This window comes from Chiloscyllium punctatum, chromosome 29, assembly GCF_047496795.1.
Source record: "Chiloscyllium punctatum isolate Juve2018m chromosome 29, sChiPun1.3, whole genome shotgun sequence".
In the NCBI taxonomy this organism is placed as follows: domain Eukaryota; kingdom Metazoa; phylum Chordata; class Chondrichthyes; order Orectolobiformes; family Hemiscylliidae; genus Chiloscyllium; species Chiloscyllium punctatum.
This window is the reverse complement of record NC_092767.1, coordinates 79,912,934-79,932,579: the sequence shown is the minus strand read 5'-3', so window position 1 is coordinate 79,932,579 and position 19,646 is coordinate 79,912,934. Positions and strand designations below refer to the sequence as shown.

General features: G+C 45.9%; 1 protein-coding gene across 5 annotated transcripts in view; it reads left to right on the top strand.

The window, feature by feature from the left end:
• LOC140454652 (leucine-rich repeat and fibronectin type III domain-containing protein 1-like protein) overlaps positions 1 to 19,646 on the top strand; it is a 261,787-nt gene that overhangs the window by 235,386 nt on the left and 6,755 nt on the right. For 3 of the 5 annotated variants that reach the window (XR_011952735.1, XR_011952738.1, XR_011952736.1), the window contains 2 exons: positions 7,764 to 7,880; positions 18,717 to 19,071. Coding sequence is in view for 1 of the 5 variants with exons in the window: in XM_072549571.1 (XP_072405672.1) it covers positions 7,764 to 7,831 (68 nt within the window). In the remaining 4 variants the exon portion in view is untranslated. Of the gene's footprint in view, positions 1 to 7,763; positions 7,881 to 18,716; positions 19,072 to 19,155; positions 19,552 to 19,646 lie in introns of those variants that run through there. The other 2 variants (XR_011952737.1, XM_072549571.1) reach the window with 2 other exon arrangements.

The window sequence follows — 19,646 nt, the reverse complement described above, 5'->3', positions numbered from 1 at the left end:
TACCCTGATCTACCCTGATCTACCTGTCTACCCTGTCTACCCTGATCTACCCTGTCTACCCTGATCTACCCTGATCTACCCTAATCTACCCTGATCTACCCTGTCTACCCTGATCTACCCTGATCTACCCTGATCTACCCTGATCTACCCTAATCTACCCTGATCTACCCTGATCTACCCTGATCTACCCTGTCTACCCTGATCTACCCTGATCTACCCTAATCTACCCTGATCTACCCTGTCTACCCTGATCTACCCTGATCTACCCTGATCTACCCTGATCTACCCTGTCTACCCTGATCTACCCTGATCTACCCTGATCTACCCTGATCTACCCTGTCTACCCTGTCTACCCTGATCTACCCTGTCTACCCTGATCTACCCTGATCTACCCTAATCTACCCTGATCTACCCTGTCTACCCTGATCTACCCTGATCTACCCTGATCTACCCTGATCTACCCTGTCTACCCTGATCTACCCTGATCTACCCTAATCTACCCTGATCTACCCTGATTTACCCTGTCTACTCTGATCTACCCAGATCTACCCTGATCTACCCTGTCTACCCTGATCTACCCTGTCTACCCTGATCTACCCTGATCTACCCTAATCTACCCTGATCTACCCTGTCTACCCTGATCTACCCTGATCTACCCTGATCTACCCTGATCTACCCTGATCTACCCTGTCTACCCTGATCTACCCTAATCTACCCTGATTTACCCTGTCTACTCTGATCTACCCAGATCTACCCTGATCTACCCTGTCTACCCTGATCTACCCTGATCTACCCTGATCTACCCTAATCTACCCTGATCTACCCTGATCTACCCTGTCTACCCTGATCTACTTGATCGACCCTGTCTACCCTGATCTACCCTGATCTACCCTGATCTACCCTGATCTACCCTAATCTACCCTGATCTACCCTGTCTACCCTGATCTACCCTGATCTACCCTGATCTACCCTGTCTACCTGTCTACCCTGATCTACCCTAATCTACCCTGATCTACCCTGTCTACTCTGATCTACCCTGATCTACCCTGATCTACCCTAATCTACCCTGATCTACCCTGTCTACTCTGATCTACCCTAATCTACCCTGATCTACCCTAATCTACACTGATCTACCCTGTCTACTCTGATCTACCCTAATCTACCCTGATCTACCCTAATCTACCCTGATCTACCCTGTCTACTCTGATCTACCCTGATCTACCCTGATCTCCCCTGTCTACCTGTCTACCCTGATCTACCCTGATCTACCCTGTCTACCCTGATCTCCCCTGATATACCCTGATCTACCCTGATCTACCCTGATATACCCTGTCTACCCTGATCTAACCTGATCTACCCTGATCTACCCTGATCTACCCTGATCTACCCTGTCTACCCTGATCTACCCTGATCTACCCTCTCTACCTGTCTACCCTGATCTACCCTGATCTACCCTAATCTACCCTGATCTACCTTGTCTACCCTGTCTACCCTGATCTACCCTGATCTACTCTATCCACCCTGATCTACCCTGATCTACCCTGATCTACTCTGATCTACCCTGATCTACCCTGTCTACCCTGATCTCCCCTGATATACCCTGTCTACCCTGATCTAACCTGATCTACCCTGTCTACCCTGATCTACCCTGATCTACCCTCTCTACCTGTCTACCCTGATCTACCCTGATATACCCTGTCTACCCTGATCTACCCTGTCTACCCTGATCTACCCTGTCTACCTGTCTACCCTGTCTACCCTGATCTACCCTGTCTACCCTGATCTACCCTGTCTACCTGTCTAGCCTGATCTACCCTGATCTACCCTAATCTACCCTGATCTACCCTGATCTACCCTGATCTACTCTATCCACCCTGATCTACCCTGATCTACCCTGATCTACTCTGATCTACCCTGATCTACCCTGATCTATCCTGTCTACCCTGATCTACCCTGATCTACCCTGATCTACCCTGATCTACCCTGTCTACCCTGTCTACCCTGATCTACCCTGATCTACCCTGTCTACCCTGATCTACTCTGTCCACCCTGATCTACCCTGTCTACCCTGATCTACCTAATCTACCCTGAACTACCCTGATCTACTCTGTCCACCCTGATCTACCTGATCTACCCTGTCTAACCTGATCTACCCTGATCTACCCTGTCTACCCTGATCTACCCTGTCTAACCTGATCTACCCTGATCTACCCTGTCTACCCTGATCTACCCTGATCTACTCTGATCTACCTAGTCCACCCTGATCTACCCTGATCTACCCTGATCTACCCTGTCTACCCTGATCTACCCTGTCTAACCTGATCTACCCTGATCTACCCTGTCTACCCTGATCTACCCTGTCTACCCTGTCCACCCTGATCTACCTAGTCCACCCTGATCTACCCTGATCTACCCTGATCTACCCTGTCTACCCTGATCTACCCTGATCTACCCTGTCTAACCTGATCTACCCTGTCTACCCTGATCTACCCTGTCTACCCTGATCTACCCTGATCTACCCTGTCTACCCTGATCTACCCTGTCTACTCTGATCTACTCTGTCTACCCTGATCTACCCTGATCTTCCCTGTCTACCCTGTCTAACCTGATCTACCCTGATCTACCCTGTCTACCCTGATCTACCCTGATCTACCCTGTCTACCCTGATCTACCCTGTCTACTCTGATCTACCCTGATCTACCCTGATCTTCCCTGTCTACCCTGATCTACCCTGTCTACCCTGATCTACCCTGTCTACCCTGATCTTCCCTGATCTACCATGTCTGCCCTGATCTACCCTGTCTACCCTGATCTACCCTGTCTACCCTGATCTACCCTGATCTACCCTGATCTACCCTGTCTACCCTGTCCACCCTGATCTACCCTGTCTACCCTGTCCACCCTGATCTACCTAGTCCACCCTGATCTACCCTGATCTACCCTGATCTACCCTGTCTAACCTGATCTACCCTGATCTACCCTGATCTACCCTGATCTACCCTGTCTACCCTGATCTACCCTGATCTACCCTGTCTACTCTGATCTACCCTGATCTACCCTGATCTTCCCTGTCTACCCTGATCTTCCCTGATCTACCATGTCTGCCCTGATCTACCCTGTCTACCCTGATCTACCCTGTCTACCCTGTCCACCCTGATCTACCCTGATCTACTCTGATCTACCCTGATCTACCCTGATCTACCCTGACCTACTCTGATCTACCCTGATCTACCCTGTCTACCCTGTCCACCCTGATCTACCCTGTCTACCCTGATCTACTTGATCGACCCTGTCTACCCTGATCTACCCTGATCTACCCTGATCTACCCTGATCTACCCTGATCTACCTGTCTACCCTGATCTACCCTGATCTACCCTGATCTACCCTGTCTACCCTGATCTACCCTGATCTACCCTGTCTACCCTGATCTACCCTGTCTACCCTGATCTACCCTGATCTACCCTGATCTACCTGTCTACCCTGTCTACCCTGATCTACCCTGTCTACCCTGATCTACTCTGATCTACCCTAATCTACCCTGATCTACCCTGTCTACCCTGATCTACCCTGATCTACCCTGATCTACCCTGATCTACCCTGATCTACCCTGTCTACCCTGATCTACCCTGATCTACCCTAATCTACCCTGATCTACCCTGTCTACCCTGATCTACCCTGATCTACCCTGATCTACCCTGATCTACCCTGTCTACCCTGATCTACCCTGATCTACCCTGATCTACCCTGTCTACCCTGTCTACCCTGATCTACCCTGTCTACCCTGATCTACCCTGATCTACCCTGATCTACCCTGATCTACCCTAATCTACCCTGATCTACCCTGTCTACCCTGATCTACCCTGATCTACCCTGATCTACCCTGATCTACCCTGTCTACCCTGATCTACCCTGATCTACCCTAATCTACCCTGATCTACCCTGATTTACCCTGTCTACCCTGATCTACCCTGTCTACCCTGATCTACCCTGATCTACCCTAATCTACCCTGATCTACCCTGTCTACCCTGATCTACCCTGTCTACCCTGATCTACCCTGATCTACCCTAATCTACCCTGATCTACCCTGTCTACCCTGATCTACCCTGATCTACCCTGATCTACCCTGATCTACCCTGATCTACCCTGATCTACCCTGTCTACCCTGATCTACCCTAATCTACCCTGATTTACCCTGTCTACTCTGATCTACCCAGATCTACCCTGATCTACCCTGTCTACCCTGATCTACCCTGTCTACCCTGATCTACCCTGATCTACCCTAATCTACCCTGATCTACCCTGATCTACCCTGTCTACCCTGATCTACTTGATCGACCCTGTCTACCCTGATCTACCCTGATCTACCCTGATCTACCCTAATCTACCCTGATCTACCCTGTCTACCCTGATCTACCCTGTCTACCCTGATCTACCCTGATCTACCCTGATCTACCCTGTCTACCCTGATCTACCCTAATCTACCCTGATCTACCCTGTCTACTCTGATCTACCCTGATCTACCCTGATCTACCCTGTCTACCCTAATCTACCCTGATCTACCCTGATCTACCCTGATCTACCCTGTCTACCCTGATCTACCCTAATCTACCCTGATCTACCCTAATCTACCCTGATCTACCCTGTCTACCTGTCTACTCTGATCTACCCTGATCTACCCTGATCTCCCCTGTCTACCCGTCTACCCTGATCTACCCTGATCTACCCTGATCTACCCTGATCTAACCTGATCTACCCTGTCTACCCTAATCTACCCTGATCTACCTTGTCTACCCTGATCTACCCTGATCTACTCTGATCTACCCTGATCTACCCTGTCTACCCTGATCTACCCTGATCTACCCTGTCTACCCTGTCTACCCTGATCTACCCTGATCTACCCTGATCTACCCTGTCTACCCTGATCTACTCTGTCCACCCTGATCTACCCTGTCTACCCTGATCTACCTAATCTACCCTGATCTACCCTGATCTACTCTGTCCACCCTGATCTACCTGATCTACCCTGTCTAACCTGATCTACCCTGATCTACCCTGTCCACCCTGATCTACCTAGTCCACCCTGATCTACCCTGATCTACCCTGTCTACCCTGATCTACCCTGATCTACTCTGTCCACCCTGATCTACCCTGATCTACTCTGTCCACCCTGATCTACCCTGATCTACCCTGATCTACCCTGATCTACCCTGTCTACCTGTCTACCCTGATCTACCCTAATCTACCCTGATCTACCCTGTCTACTCTGATCTACCCTGATCTACCCTGATCTACCCTGTCTACCTGTCTACCCTGATCTACCCTGATCTACCCTAATCTACCCTGATCTACCTTGTCTACCCTGTCTACCCTGATCTACCCTGATCTACTCTATCCACCCTGATCTACCCTGATCTACCCTGATCTACTCTGATCTACCCTGATCTACCCTGTCTACCCTGATCTACCCTGATCTACCCTGATCTACCCTGTCTACCCTGATCTACCCTGATCTACCCTGATCTACTCTGTCCACCCTGATCTACCTGATCTACCCTGTCTAATCTGATCTACCCTGATCTACCCTGTCTACCCTGATCTACCCTGATCTACTCTATCCACCCTGATCTACCCTGATCTACCCTGATCTACTCTATCCACCCTGATCTACCCTGATCTACCCTGTCTAATCTGATCTACCCTGATCTACCCTGTCTACCCTGATCTACCCTGATCTACTCTGATCTACCTAGTCCACCCTGATCTACCCTGATCTACCCTGATCTACCCTGTCTACCCTGATCTACCCTGTCTAACCTGATCTACCCTGATCTACCCTGATCTACCCTGATCTACCCTGATCTACCCTGTCTAACCTGATCTACCCTGATCTACCCTGTCTACCCTGATCTACCCTGTCTACCCTGTCCACCCTGATCTACCTAGTCCACCCTGATCTACCCTGATCTACCCTGATCTACCCTGTCTACCCTGATCTACCCTGATCTACCCTGTCTACCCTGATCTACCCTGTCTACTCTGATCTACCCTGATCTACCCTGATCTTCCCTGTCTACCCTGATCTTCCCTGATCTACCATGTCTGCCCTGATCTACCCTGTCTACCCTGATCTACCCTGTCTACCCTGTCCACCCTGATCTACCCTGTCTACCCTGATCTACCCTGATCTACTCTGATCTACCCTGATCTACCCTGATCTACCCTGACCTACTCTGATCTACCCTGATCTACCCTGTCTACCCTGTCCACCCTGATCTACCTTGTCCACCCTGATCTACCCTGATCTACTCTGATCTACCCGGATCTACCCTGATCTATCCTGTCCACCCTGATCTACTTGATCGACCCTGTCTACCCTGATCTACCCTGATCTACCCTGTCTACCCTGATCTACCCTGATCTACCCCATCTACCCTGATCTACCCTGTCTACCTGTCTACCCTGACCTATTCTGTCTACCTGTCTACCCTGATCTACCCTGATCTACCCTGATCTACCCTGTCTACCCTGATCTATCCTGTCTACTCTGATCTATCCTAATCTACCCTGATCTACCCTGTCTACCCTGTCCACCCTGATCTACCCTGATCTACCCTGTCTACCCTGTCCACCCTGATCTACTCTGATCTACCCTGATCTACCCTGTCTACCCTGTCCACCCTGATCTACCCTGATCTACCCTGATCTACCCTTTCTACCTGTCCACCCTAAAAATGTGTTGCTGGAAATGCACAGCAGGTCAGGCAGCATCCAAGGAGCAGGAGAATCGACGTTTCGGGCATGAGCCCTTCTTCAGGAATGAATCACCCTGTCTACCCTGATCTACCCTGTCTCCCTACTGTCTACCCTGATCTACCCTGTCTACCTATCTACCCTAAACTACCCTGTCTAACCTACTGTCTACCCTGATCTACCCTGTATAACCTGATCTACCCTGTATACCCTACTGTCTACCCCGATCTATTCTGTCTACCCCATCTACCCTGATCTACACTGTCTACCCTGTCCACCCTGATCTACCCTGTCTTTCCTGTCTACCCTACTGTCTACCCTGCAACCTTCTCTCTTTCATTGATTTGATCTCCTTGCACTTCCCTTTTCCCTCTTCTTCAATTCTCACTCCTCGAATCCCCACAATGTGTCAGCAGGCCATTTGGCCCATTGAGTCCACACCAACCCTCTGAAGAACATCCCACGTGGATCCAACGTCACCCTATCCCTGTAACCCTGCATTTCCCAATGCCAATCCACCCTAATGTGCACATCACAGAGACCACAGACACTGCTCCAATCAATATCCAATGATCATGTTACAAAGTGGCTGCCAGGATCAACCAAGCCTGCTGTGATGCTCCTGTAGTTGAACAGCCTGCTAAAACCGACACCTGAAGGAAGCCCTCATGTGGAGGTGCTGGTGTCGGACTAGGGTGAACAAAGAAGAAGTCATAAAATATCAAGTTATAGTCCAAAAGGTTTAATTGAAATCACAAGCTTTGTGAGCATTGTTCCTTCACCTGTTGGACTACAACCTGGTGTCATGTGACTTCTGACCTGCAGCAAGGACATTGGTCATGTTCCCAAGATACCCTACCTCAGCACATGGCAATGCTGAGCAGGGAGAAACCAGAAGGAAGGAAATACCAGGAGATTTGTTGTTTTTTAATCTCATTTAATGTACCAAGTGGTTGTTTTTGTTTGTCTGGTTGATATTCAACCCTCTGACTGATCTTTGATCTGTTCCAGAATGCCAGGTCATGCAGACTGCAGAAGACACAATGGAACCAGTGGAGCGGCCCGATGTTAAACTTTGATGCCATCCATTTGCACAGCAGAGACTAACACCGTCAGAATGTTCCTGAGGTAACAGCGATGATGGTAGAGAGAGTATAACCTGCTTTGTAGCTCAGGACTTTTTAATGTATTTCCTCAGGTATTTCCCTTCCTCGGTCTCCCCTCACTACAGCAGGAGATTGGTGAACCTTTTGTCGCCCTCTGAGCTTCAGATTCTGCCCCCATTTTAATGACAATTCCTTAACCCCCGAACAATTGCAAGGTCGTTCTCCTGGTCTATCCCTAGCAGCATTGTGACTGTGCCTACACCACAAGACAGCAGCAGCTCAAGACGGCAGTCAATGGCAATAAATGTCGTCCCTAAACGTTCACATTTATTTCCCTGAATAGCTTTAAAGAAATTCACTGTAACAATAAGGATGATTGGATTTGCACTGTTATGGACAAGACCAGACCCCATCGAATTATATTAAGAATGTAGCCTAGACCCTGATTTATTCTTATTTTAAAGTTGGATGTAAAGTGCTGTGTTCCAAATGCAGTGCGATTGGTCAAACTACTCAATGTTAAGCAAAACACAATTTATTTAAATGCAAACAAAAGAAAGAGGAATTTAGAATAACTTAACTATTCAACAACTTAAGCAAATAATAGATTCAGTAACTATTGCTAATTAATGTTCCAATCCAGTAACATCAAATAAATATATCCCTTGGCAAAAAGGCAAATTCAGATGCAGATTCTCACATGCAGTTCTCCATTCCAGGAGGAAAGGATCAAGAGAAGATTCAGAGAGAGTAGCAGCTAAGAGACTTACACTGAAACTTCTAACTCTGTTAAGACCTCAGTAATCTCTGATGTCACTCAGAAATCCTGATCTGTGGGATGGCCACACCCATTCAGGTTGCATTAAAATAAACCCAAGGCCTCCCGAGCAGTTTACACAAACTAGCTTGAGCTCTGCCTTACAAACTCTCTTTAAAAAAACTAGGGCAAACTTTTAAAGTCACAGCACTGTCACAGCACAGTAGTGTAAAATGACATGCCTAAATTGGTATGGTTACTGTCCTTTCTCAATCACACTCAATTCTGTGGGCACTCAGTTTGTGTTGATGTCTAATCATCTTTAATCCCATCACTGAAAAACCTCCTCATTTAGGACCATTCTCTGTGTCCTTTCCCTGAATTGGACTGCCATTTTAAAGCTGATAGACCTGAATTAAATGCCAGGCCCACATATAGAGTGCTATATGCTCTATAGATTAACCTGACCCATGTCACATAAGACTCTGAAAGAGAGGGAATATGTTTCCTGTCTAATTTTGGGCCGATCTCCAATTCGAACCCCTAGGCGAAGGGAAATAACCCCTTCTGTGTAATCTCTTGGAAAAGGTTAACCCCATCACATCCATAAAAACATGTGGAGCTGTCAATTGCCAATGAGGATTGCTGAATAGAGACCATAGATTGTACGAGTCAGTTTCACATGAAGTGTAGTGAATCTGCTCACTGTATAGACAGTTAAACCAGACAGTGACTTATAATTAGCCTTGATTCAATACTGACACGCTCCCTTGAAACAACATGGGAAATAGTTTTATGCCTATTTTAACAAAGAAGTTTTAGTTGGGTTTAAGCAGTTATTTTTCATGCAACTCAACTTCAGATTCTGCCTTAATTGACTCATTAACCCATGCTTTCTCTAACCTGACGTGAGTTATGACATTCTGTTTTACAAGGGAGAAAAATTAATTCTGTCTTTTTTCATTAGTTTTTGTTCCTCTCACTGGGGCTGTTCATGGTTTTCAGATTATGAGCTTCCTGTTCACTGCAGAGAAAAATGTTCATGGGTTTCCTGATTAAAATGGCTCTTCATTTCCAAGTTGGTGCTGGTGGAATCATCAGAGCCATCACAACCTGATGTTGTAATGAACCTGGCCCGAGGGAGAGCTCGGTCTCAGCCAACTCATTGTGTCTGCTGCAGGGGGCTGTGAGCAGCAATTCACTGACAACAATTCAACTCGCAATCCTGTCTACTAGCTCTCCAGCCCACCCTAGCCCCACCTCCTGGTCACTATCCAGTGGACCCTGGCAGGGAGACTAGAGGCCTAGTTTGAGTCTGCCTGCCTACTCGCTTGCCCTGGTAGCCTGAATCCAGGATCTTTATCCTTTCTTTCTCTCATCTCTCTTGCTCATAATTTGCTTTACTCAGTATTTGATCTATCGCTGTTAGACTCATAGAGTCATACAGTATGGAAACAGACACTTCGGCCCAACCAGCCCATGCTGACCATTATCCCAAACTAAACTAGTCTCACCTGCCTGCTCCTGGCTCATATCCCTCCAAACCTTTCCTATTCATGTACTTATCCAAATGTCTTTTAAACATTGTAGCTACTAGCATCTACCACTCCCTCTTACAGTTCATTCCACACACAAACCACCCTCTGTGTAAACAATTTGCCCCTCATGTCTTTTTAAAATTTTTCTCCTCTCACCTTAAAAATATGCCCCTAAATCTTGAAATCCACCACCCTAGGGCAAAGGTACTTGCCATCCACCTTATCAGTACTCCTGATGATGGTATAAACCTCTACAAGGTCACCCTTTAACTTCCTACGCTCCGGTGAAAAATGTCACTGCCTATCCAGACTTTGCTTATAATTCAAACTCTTCAGTCCCAGTAACATCCTTTTCTGAATCCTCTCAAGTTTAATAATATCCTTGCTATAACTCTTCATGTGTCAGCAATAGATTGAACTGTAGAAAATAACAAAGAGTGACTCCATATAAAAAAAGAACTGCAGATGCTGGAAATCTGAATCAGAACAGGAAACGCTGGAGAAACTCAGCAGGTCTGGCAGCATCAATGGAGAGAAAGCAGAGTTAATGTTTCAGTCCAGTGACCCTTCTTCAGAAACACCAGAGTGACTGCAGACTCACAAAATCTCCATCTCCAAGATGATGAGTGATGATTGAGGCTGATTCATTATTGTTTCCTCTGGCTTGGTGTACTGAGTGTGGAGGTAGTTCACTGGGCTTCCATGAGAATGATGGATTCCCTATGCACAGGGAATAGGACCTGTCTCACTTGCTCAATACAACACTAAGCAAGACCTCTCCCTCTCAAATTCCAACCTTTGGGATTGCCTCAGAATTTTCAGGAACTAAAGATTAATCTTGTCAATATTGCAGTGGGCATGAACCATGAGATTAGTCCATAAAATGGAGGAGCAAAGTAAGCCATTCAGCCCATCAAGTCTGCTCCACCTATCAATGGTAATTCTGATGATCCTCAACTCCACTCTCCTGCCTTTTCCCCATAACCTTTGATTGCCCTCCTGATTAAAAATCTATCTCAGACTTGACTATATTGAATGACTCAGCCTCAACAGCTCTTTGTGGTATTAAAATCTCACAGATTAACTCCCATCTAAGAGAAAAATATCCTCCTTTAATGTGCGATCCCTTATTCTGACATGGACCCAGACTCTCTCAGAAGGGGAAACAACCCTTCCACATCGAACACTTAAGTCCCCTAAGAATCTTGTATGTTTTAATTGTAAACAATTGGCACATTAAAATTGATAATATTTCCCATTTTCTTTGATTTTTCTTTAAGTATGAGAAACGGGAAACAGGGTGTTCAACTGGTTGATCAGTTTGATTGGTCTGTTTGAGTAATTAGTCAATTTGACAGTTCATTTCGACTGGTCAATCAGTTTAATTGGCCAAATTGATTGGTCAGTCAGCTTGATTGGTTGGACAGGTTGGTCAGTTTGATTGGTCAGTTTGACAGGTCCATCAGTTCGATTGGCCAGTCAGTTGGAGTCAGAGTCAAAAAGTGTGGCACTGAAAAACACAGTAGATTAAGGCAGCATCTGAGGAGCCTGCCTTTCATGCATAAGCTTTTCATCAGGAATTGTTGGAGTCAGAAGTCGTGTGATAAATCACCAGGAATATGTTAATGTTGAGTTGGCCATCCAATACTTACACAGCCTGAGGTATCCATGTTGTCTTTTTTTAATCCTGGGATTGTTGGTTTGACCCATGAGCCATCAGGAATCATTTCTTGATCTTGTTCATTCCTGGAAATTCCAAGTTTAGATGAGATTCCCTACAGTGTGGAAACAGGCCCTTCAGCCCAACCAGTCCACACCGACCCTCTGAAGAGTATCCCACCCAGACCCATTTCCCTCTGACTAATGCACGGAACACTATGGGCAGTTTAACATAGCTAATTCACCTGACCTGCACATCTTTTGGATTGTGGGAGGAAACCTACGCAGACACGGGGAGAATGGGCAAACTCTACACAGACAGTTGCCCAAAGCGGGAATCGAACCTGGGTCCCTGGCGCTGTGAGGCAGCAGTGTTAAGTTGCTCGTATTGGCACATCTCAGGCTTCAATGAGACGTTCACACCATAAACAGCCCTTCCTGAGCCTTCAGACTCGCACAAGCCAAACAGAGAGCAGCCAAGGAGAAGCAGGAACATGAAGCAGGACTGAGGGACCGGGGGTTTAGGATGGGCCTGCACAGGCTGGGAGATGTTAATGCCACTGAGAATGCGGTGGCTTCTCCATGATTGCATTTACTGGAAAGTACATTTCCATGAATTACAAACAAGGTTATTTTTGCTGCAGATTACAGGCAGTATAATCCTGACGAATCCTGATCATAATGATATGATCAAGCAATTAAAATCCAATTATCAGCTTGACTGAAAGGTCAGTATGTAGTCAGTAATATCATTTTTCACAAGCAGTTTATTTTTTGCAAATCATGAATGTCATCAGAATATTTTCAATTCTCCAACTGAACAAGTCAGATTAAAACAGAAAGGATGACGTAGGTGAAGACAGATTAATGTTGGATGTTGACAAGGCTCAGGATTTGTCCAACCAGATATTCTTCAGTCTAGTATTCTGCAGTTAATTAGCAATAAATACTGAACTCACTTCAGTACCCATAAAACACATAAAACTCCTTAAAAAGAAAAGTGCAGTTCTTTGAATGACTCCATTAGTAAACTCTGTGCAGTTTTTCACTCAATTTCTGCTGAATCATTAGACTGAGGTTTACAGACAGTGTTAAAGAAGTCACTGTCTGGGGACTAACCAAAGGGGAGATAATGGCCTCATGGTGTTGTGGCTAGACTATTATTCCAGAGAGGCAAATCAACCTTTCGGGCATAAGCCCTTGCATTCCTGAGGAAGGGTTTATGCCCGAAACGTCGACTGTCCTGCTTCTCGGATGCTACTATACTTTACCACCAACACACTCTCAACTCTGGTCTCCAGAATCTGCGGCCCTCACTATCTCCTATTATTCCAGAGACCCAAGTTAAGTCCACTATATCAGATCAGTGTGGAAGCAGGTCTTCACCCCGTCAAGTCCATACTGACTCTCTGAGAAGGATCCCCATCCAGACCCCGATCCCTACCCTATCCCTGTCCCGCTGGATTTCCCATGGCTAACCCACCTAGCATATACATCCCTGGACATTATGGGCAATTTAGCGTGACCAATCTACCTTAACCTGCACATCTCTGGACTGTTGGAGGAAACCGGAGCACCCGGAGCAAACCCATACAACCACAGGGAGAACGTGAAAACTCCACACAGACACTTACCTGAGGCTGGAATTGAATCCAGGTTGCTGGCGCCTTGAGGCAGTAATGCTGACCACTGACCCACCATACTTCCCTAAGATGGTAGAGTGTGAATTCAATCTGGAATTAAGGATCGAATGATGATTGTGAAACTATTGTCATTATCAGGAAAAAAGGCTACATGGTTCACCACTGTCCTTAGGGAAGGAAATCTGCTGTCCTTACCAGGTCTAGCAAAGAGCTGTGTGGTTGACTGTTTAACTGCTCCTCTGGGTAATTAGAGTCAACATAGATTCAGGGTCATCTAGTGACACCCAGGTCCTGTGAGTAAATAAACAAATTCAGATCGAATTGCTGCTCTTGACCAATGAACCTTATTGAACAGTGATTGCTGGAATGGAGTGAGGGTGGATAAGAATAGAAAAAGACTAAAGTGCACAAACCAGACGTCCCACTCAGACCCATCGTATCACTACCAGGGACACCATCACACAAACTGGCTAAAGAACTACAGCAGAAACTGAAACACCTGATCAGTGGATCCAGACACTATACAATCAACACAGGAATTCTTGGAAATCATCAGAAATATACACATAGACAAGGAAGAAACCATGGTCTCATTCGATGTAATGGCACAGTTCACCTCTATTGACAAAACCCTAGTCAGAGAAACAATAGCCAACCTGCTGGACATACAGAACAGACAACAAGACGGTGAACCTATCAACAAAGACGGCATACTCAGACTACTGGACCTGTGCCTCACAACACACTTCACATTCAACAACCAAATATATGAACAAATCAACGGAACACCCATGGGCTCACCCATCTCTTGACTCATAGCAGAAGCAGTAATGCAAAAGTTGGAACAAACAGTCTTACCGCAAATTCAACCCAAACTCTGGGTCAGATATGTGGATGACACCTTTATAATCATTAAAAACACAGAAATAGAGAACACACACCGGATCATCAACGCCATATTCACAGGAATCCGATTCACTAGAGAGGAAGAAAAGGACAACCAACTCCCATTCCTAGACGTGATGGTATAGAGAACACCGAACGGAGAATTCACCACAAAGGTTTACAGGAAAGCCTCACACACAGACCAAGTCCTGAACTATGAAAGCAACCACCCCAACACACACAAAAGAAGTTGCATTAAGACACTGTTCAAAATGTCCACAACACACTGCAGCACACCAGAACTGCAAAAAGAGGAAGAAGAACACCTCTACAATGTATTCACTAAAAACGGATACCTGTGCAATTTCATCAACAGATGCCTAAGGGAAAGACAACGGAATGAGGACATGCCACAACCCAAAGAAATAGCCACACTACGATACATCAAGAGCATTTCCGAACTGACAGCCAGACTACTGTGACCACTAGGACTCATAACAGCACACAAACCAACAGCCACTCTCAGACAACAACTCACCAGAACGAAGGACCCGATACCCAGCAAGAGCAAAACCAATGTAGTGTACAAAATCCCATGCAAGGACTGCACAAAACACTACATCGGACAAACAGGAAGACAGCTAACGATCCGCATCCATGAACACCAACTAGCCACGAAACGACATGACCAGCTATCCTTAGTAGCCACACACACAGATGGCAAGCAAAATGAGTTCGACTGGGACAACACTACTATTATAGGACAAGCCAAACAGAGAACAGCCAGGGAATTCCTAGAGGCATGGCACTCATCCACAGATTCAATCAATAAGCACATCGACCTGGACCCAATATACCGACCACTGCAGCGGACAGCTGGAACTGACAACCGGAAGCGGCAGATTCAAACCACTACAAATGCCGGAGGAAAGATCACAGAAGCGCTTCACAGGAGGCTCCCAAGCACTGAGGATGTCACCTAGACAGGGGACGAAACGTCTGCAACACAAATTCCCAGCTCGGCGAACAGAACCACAACAACAAGCACCCGAGCTACAAATCTTCTCACAAACTTTGAATAGGAAAAAACATCAGAGGAGCAGAAGGAATCCACCATTTAATAAGATCACAGCTGATTGTTAACCTCAATTCCACTTTCCTTCTCAAAATTACCCCTGAAGTCAAAAATCTATTGATCACAGCCTTCAATCTATACTCAACAACTGAGCATTAACAACTCCCTAGGACGGAGATTTCCAAGGAATAAGTGAAGGATTCTTTCCTGAGATTAGTTTAAAATGGTCAAACTCAGGTTCTGGGATGTGTTCTGAGTTCTGGAATGTCCAGCTGAGATGAAACAACATCGAGTTACAACCGCTCTCAGAATCCCGTTAGTTGAAGGTGGCTATCTCTTCACCATGTAAACCCATGTAAACATCCACTCTCCTCAATCCTCTCATTCTAAGAAACAACTACTGAACTTTCCTGTATAATGTGTGTGTACTTCCTTAGGTATGGACCCTGTCTACAATCGGAATTATTCTTCACAGCCATCTATTCACAGATTAGAATGACCAGGCTGAGATTACAAATAGCACTCAACTGGGATTCTAGAATACACACATAAGATAATATCTAAAATCTGACTCAACATGTAGATAGGTCAGCTAGCAGGTAGGCCATATTGGATTTGCTGCTAGGCAATGAGCCAGGCCAGGTGTTAGATCTCTCGGTGTGGCCACAACTGGATCACCTTTACCATTTCCATGGAGAGACTTAGGAACAGACAGTACTAGAAGGTGTTTAATTGGGGGAGGGGAAATGATACTGCTATTAGACAGGAGCCGTGGAGAAGAAGTTGTGAACAGGAAATGCACAACAGAAATGTGGAGGCTGTTTAAGAAGCACTTGTTGCGAGTATTGGATAACTTTGTCCAATTGAGACAGGCAAGGAATGAAAAGGTGAAGGAGCCTTGGATAACAAGAGAAGAGGAGCTTCTCATCAAGAGGGAGAAGGAAGCTTACTTAAGATTGAGGAAGCAAGGGTCTGGCACAGCTTTAGAGAATTACAGGGTAGCTAGGAAAGAACTCAAAAAATGGACTCAGGAGAGCTGGGGATGAGGGGGTGTGTGTTGGGGGGGGGGGGGGGGGGGAGCACAAAAAAGCCTTGGTGAGAAGGGTTAGGGAAAACCCAAAGGCGTTCTACACTTACATGAGGAATAAGAGAATGAGCAGAGGAAGGGTAGGTCCAATTAGAGATAGTGGAGGGAACTTGTGCCTGGTATCTGAAGAGGTGGGGGAGGCCCGAACAGTTTTCTGCTTCAGTATTCACTAGAGAGGGGGACCTTGTTGATTGTGAGAACACTGTGGACCAGGTTAATAGACTTTAACAGATTGATATTAAGGAAGTGGATGTGCTGGAAACTCTGGGAAGCATCGAGATAGAAAAGTCCCCCGGGCCAGACCAGATATATCCAAGGTTACTACAGTAAGTGAGGAATGAGATTGCTGTGCCTCTGATGATCCTCATTGTCCAAGGGAGTAGTACCGGCTGATTGGAGGGAGGCAAATGTTGTTCCTCTGTTCAAGAAAGGGAATAGGGAAATCCATGGGAATTACAGGCCAGTCAGTCTTACGTCTGTGGTCAGCAAGGTACTGGAAAGGATTCTGAGAGATAGGATTTATGACTATTGAGAAAACATTGTAAATTTAAAGATAGTCAGCATGGCATTGTGAGGGGCAGGTCATGCCTCACAAGCCTTATTGAGTTCTTTGAGGATGTGAGGAGACAAGTTGACAAAGGTTGTGCAGTGTATGTGGTGTATATGGATTTCAGTGAGGCATTTGATAAAGTTCCTCATGGCAGGCTCATTCAGAAAGTTAGGAGGTATGGGATACAGGGAAATGTGGCTGTCTGGACATAGAATTGGCTGGCCGAAAGAAGGCAGTGAGTGGTAGTGGATGGAAAGTATTCCACCTGGAGGTTGGTGACCAGTGATGTCCCACACGGATCTGTTCTTGAGCCTTTGCTCTTTGTAGTTTTTATAAATGACTTGAATGAAGAAGTGGAAGGTGGGATTAGCACGTTTGCTGATGGTACAAAGGTAGGCGGTGTTGTAGATAGTATTGAGGGTTGCTGCAGGCTACAACAAGACATTGTCAAGATGCAGAGCTGGGCTGAGGAGTGGCAAATGGTTCAACCTGTATAAATGCAAAGTGATTCATTTTGGAAGGTCAAATTTGAATGCTCAATACAGAGTTAAAGACAGGATTCTTGGCAGGAGCAATGGGATCTTGGGATCCTTCAAGGTTGCCACCCAAGATGATAAGGTTGTTAAGAAGGTGTATGGTGTTTTGGCCTTCATTAACAGGGAGATTGAGCCATGAGGTTTTGCTGCAGTTCTATAAAACCCTGGATAGACCACACTTGGAATATTGTGTTCAGTTCTGGTCACCTCATTATAAGAAGGATGTAAATGCTTTAGAGAGGGTGCAGAGGAGAATTACCAGGATGCTGCCCGGATTGGAGGGTTTGTCTAATGAAGAGAGGTTGAGGGAGCTTTCACACTGGAGAGAAGAAGGAAGAGAGGTGACTTGATAGAGGTGTACAAGGTAATGAGAGTGGATAGCTAGAGGCTTTTCCCCAGGGCAGAAATGGCTGTCATGAAGGGTTACAATTTTAAGTTGATTGGAGGAATGTACAGGAATCTACAATGTCAGAGGTAGGTTCTTTACTCAGAGAGTGGTGGGTGAGTGGAAGGCACTGCCACTAGTGGTAGTAGAGTCAGAGACATTCAGGACATTTAAGTGGACAAGCAGATGGACAGCAGTAAATTGAGGGGTGTGTAGGTAAGGTCGATCTTAGATTAAGGTAAATGCTCGACACAACATCGTGGGCCGAAGGGCCTGTCCTGTACTATTCAATGTTCCATGTTCTGTGACTGTCTTACAAACTATCTCAACCTCATCACAAAAGCTGACTTATTATTAGGGTTGGGACAGCCTTATTCCGAATTCCTTGTTGATCTCAGTTAACTCTCCAAATTCACTGCAATCTGAGTTACAGACTGACAAACACTAGGACATAGGTAGACATCTTTCAGACTCAATTCACAAAATTCTACAGCCAATAGAGTGAGAGCTTCCACCCCACTGGATTCAAACAAGGGATGAAAAGTAAGTCTCAATCCAACTCAGTCAATCTGTGAGATTCCCAACGTTGTACCCAATGGCTGATGCACATGGCAAATCCAATTTAAGTCAATCTTTTTGTATGGAGTCAAACTCCATACTTTCCTTATTTGTTATTGCCAGGGGATTGTACACTGGACAGAGCCGGCAATTCACATTAACTGTCCCATTTTCCTCTCTTCTAGAAACTTTCAAGTCATGTTGTACAACCGGATTGGGCAAACTGACTTCTAATCAAGATTAATGAAAACCACTTTTCCCATCCTGACCCTGGTTCTCCCTATTCCCTCGCCAAATCTTCAACTTGTTCCATCCCATCTCAGTTTGATGTGCACTCTTTAAAGGAACTAGACCCTTCATACACAAGTACCATGGGCAGAAACCGTACTGAATTGGATTAGTGCTTTAAACCATTGCAATGTATTGGCTGTATCCAATGCCTGTAGCAGCACCAACAATGTCTAAAGGGAATCCTTAACTATATTTCTTAGTATGGAAATCATCTTTTACATTAACACATTGATGGACTGGGCAGAAATGGTAAGTTTGATTTTTTTAAAATTGATAATAGCTTCTGCTTTCTGACAACGTCACCTCTCTTCTCTACTGTCCATTTTCATTCAGTGTCCTTGCCCTCTATGGGTTTCAGGGTATCCCACTCTGTCACTCAGCCACAACCTGGCCTTGCGCTTACCTCGGATGGCCTCAGCCAATGGTTGTTGAGAGCTGAAAGCTGGGGCTTTTCAAGGGGCAGAGTTCAGGACAGCTCTTTCCCATTTGGGGAAACACGCAGCATGTGATGACTACTTTGAGGAACACGTGACAATAAATGCAAGACCATCCTATCCCATGGCAGTTTGAAGTGGCTAGAAGATAATCTCTATCATCCTAGCTCTGGTAAAGCTAATCTACCATGTTTTGATTGGATATGTGTGATGGCTGATGTCTCCATAACAATTAATCATTGGCAGGAAAACAAGAAAGTATTTTTGTAACAGTACATGGAACTTGGCACAAATTATTGGGGGAAGGAGTGGAGGGGGCATGGAGATGTAGAGGGGGTGGGAGATTGGGGGAAGGGCCATGGGGGAAGGGGGTGTGGTGAGGTGAGAAAG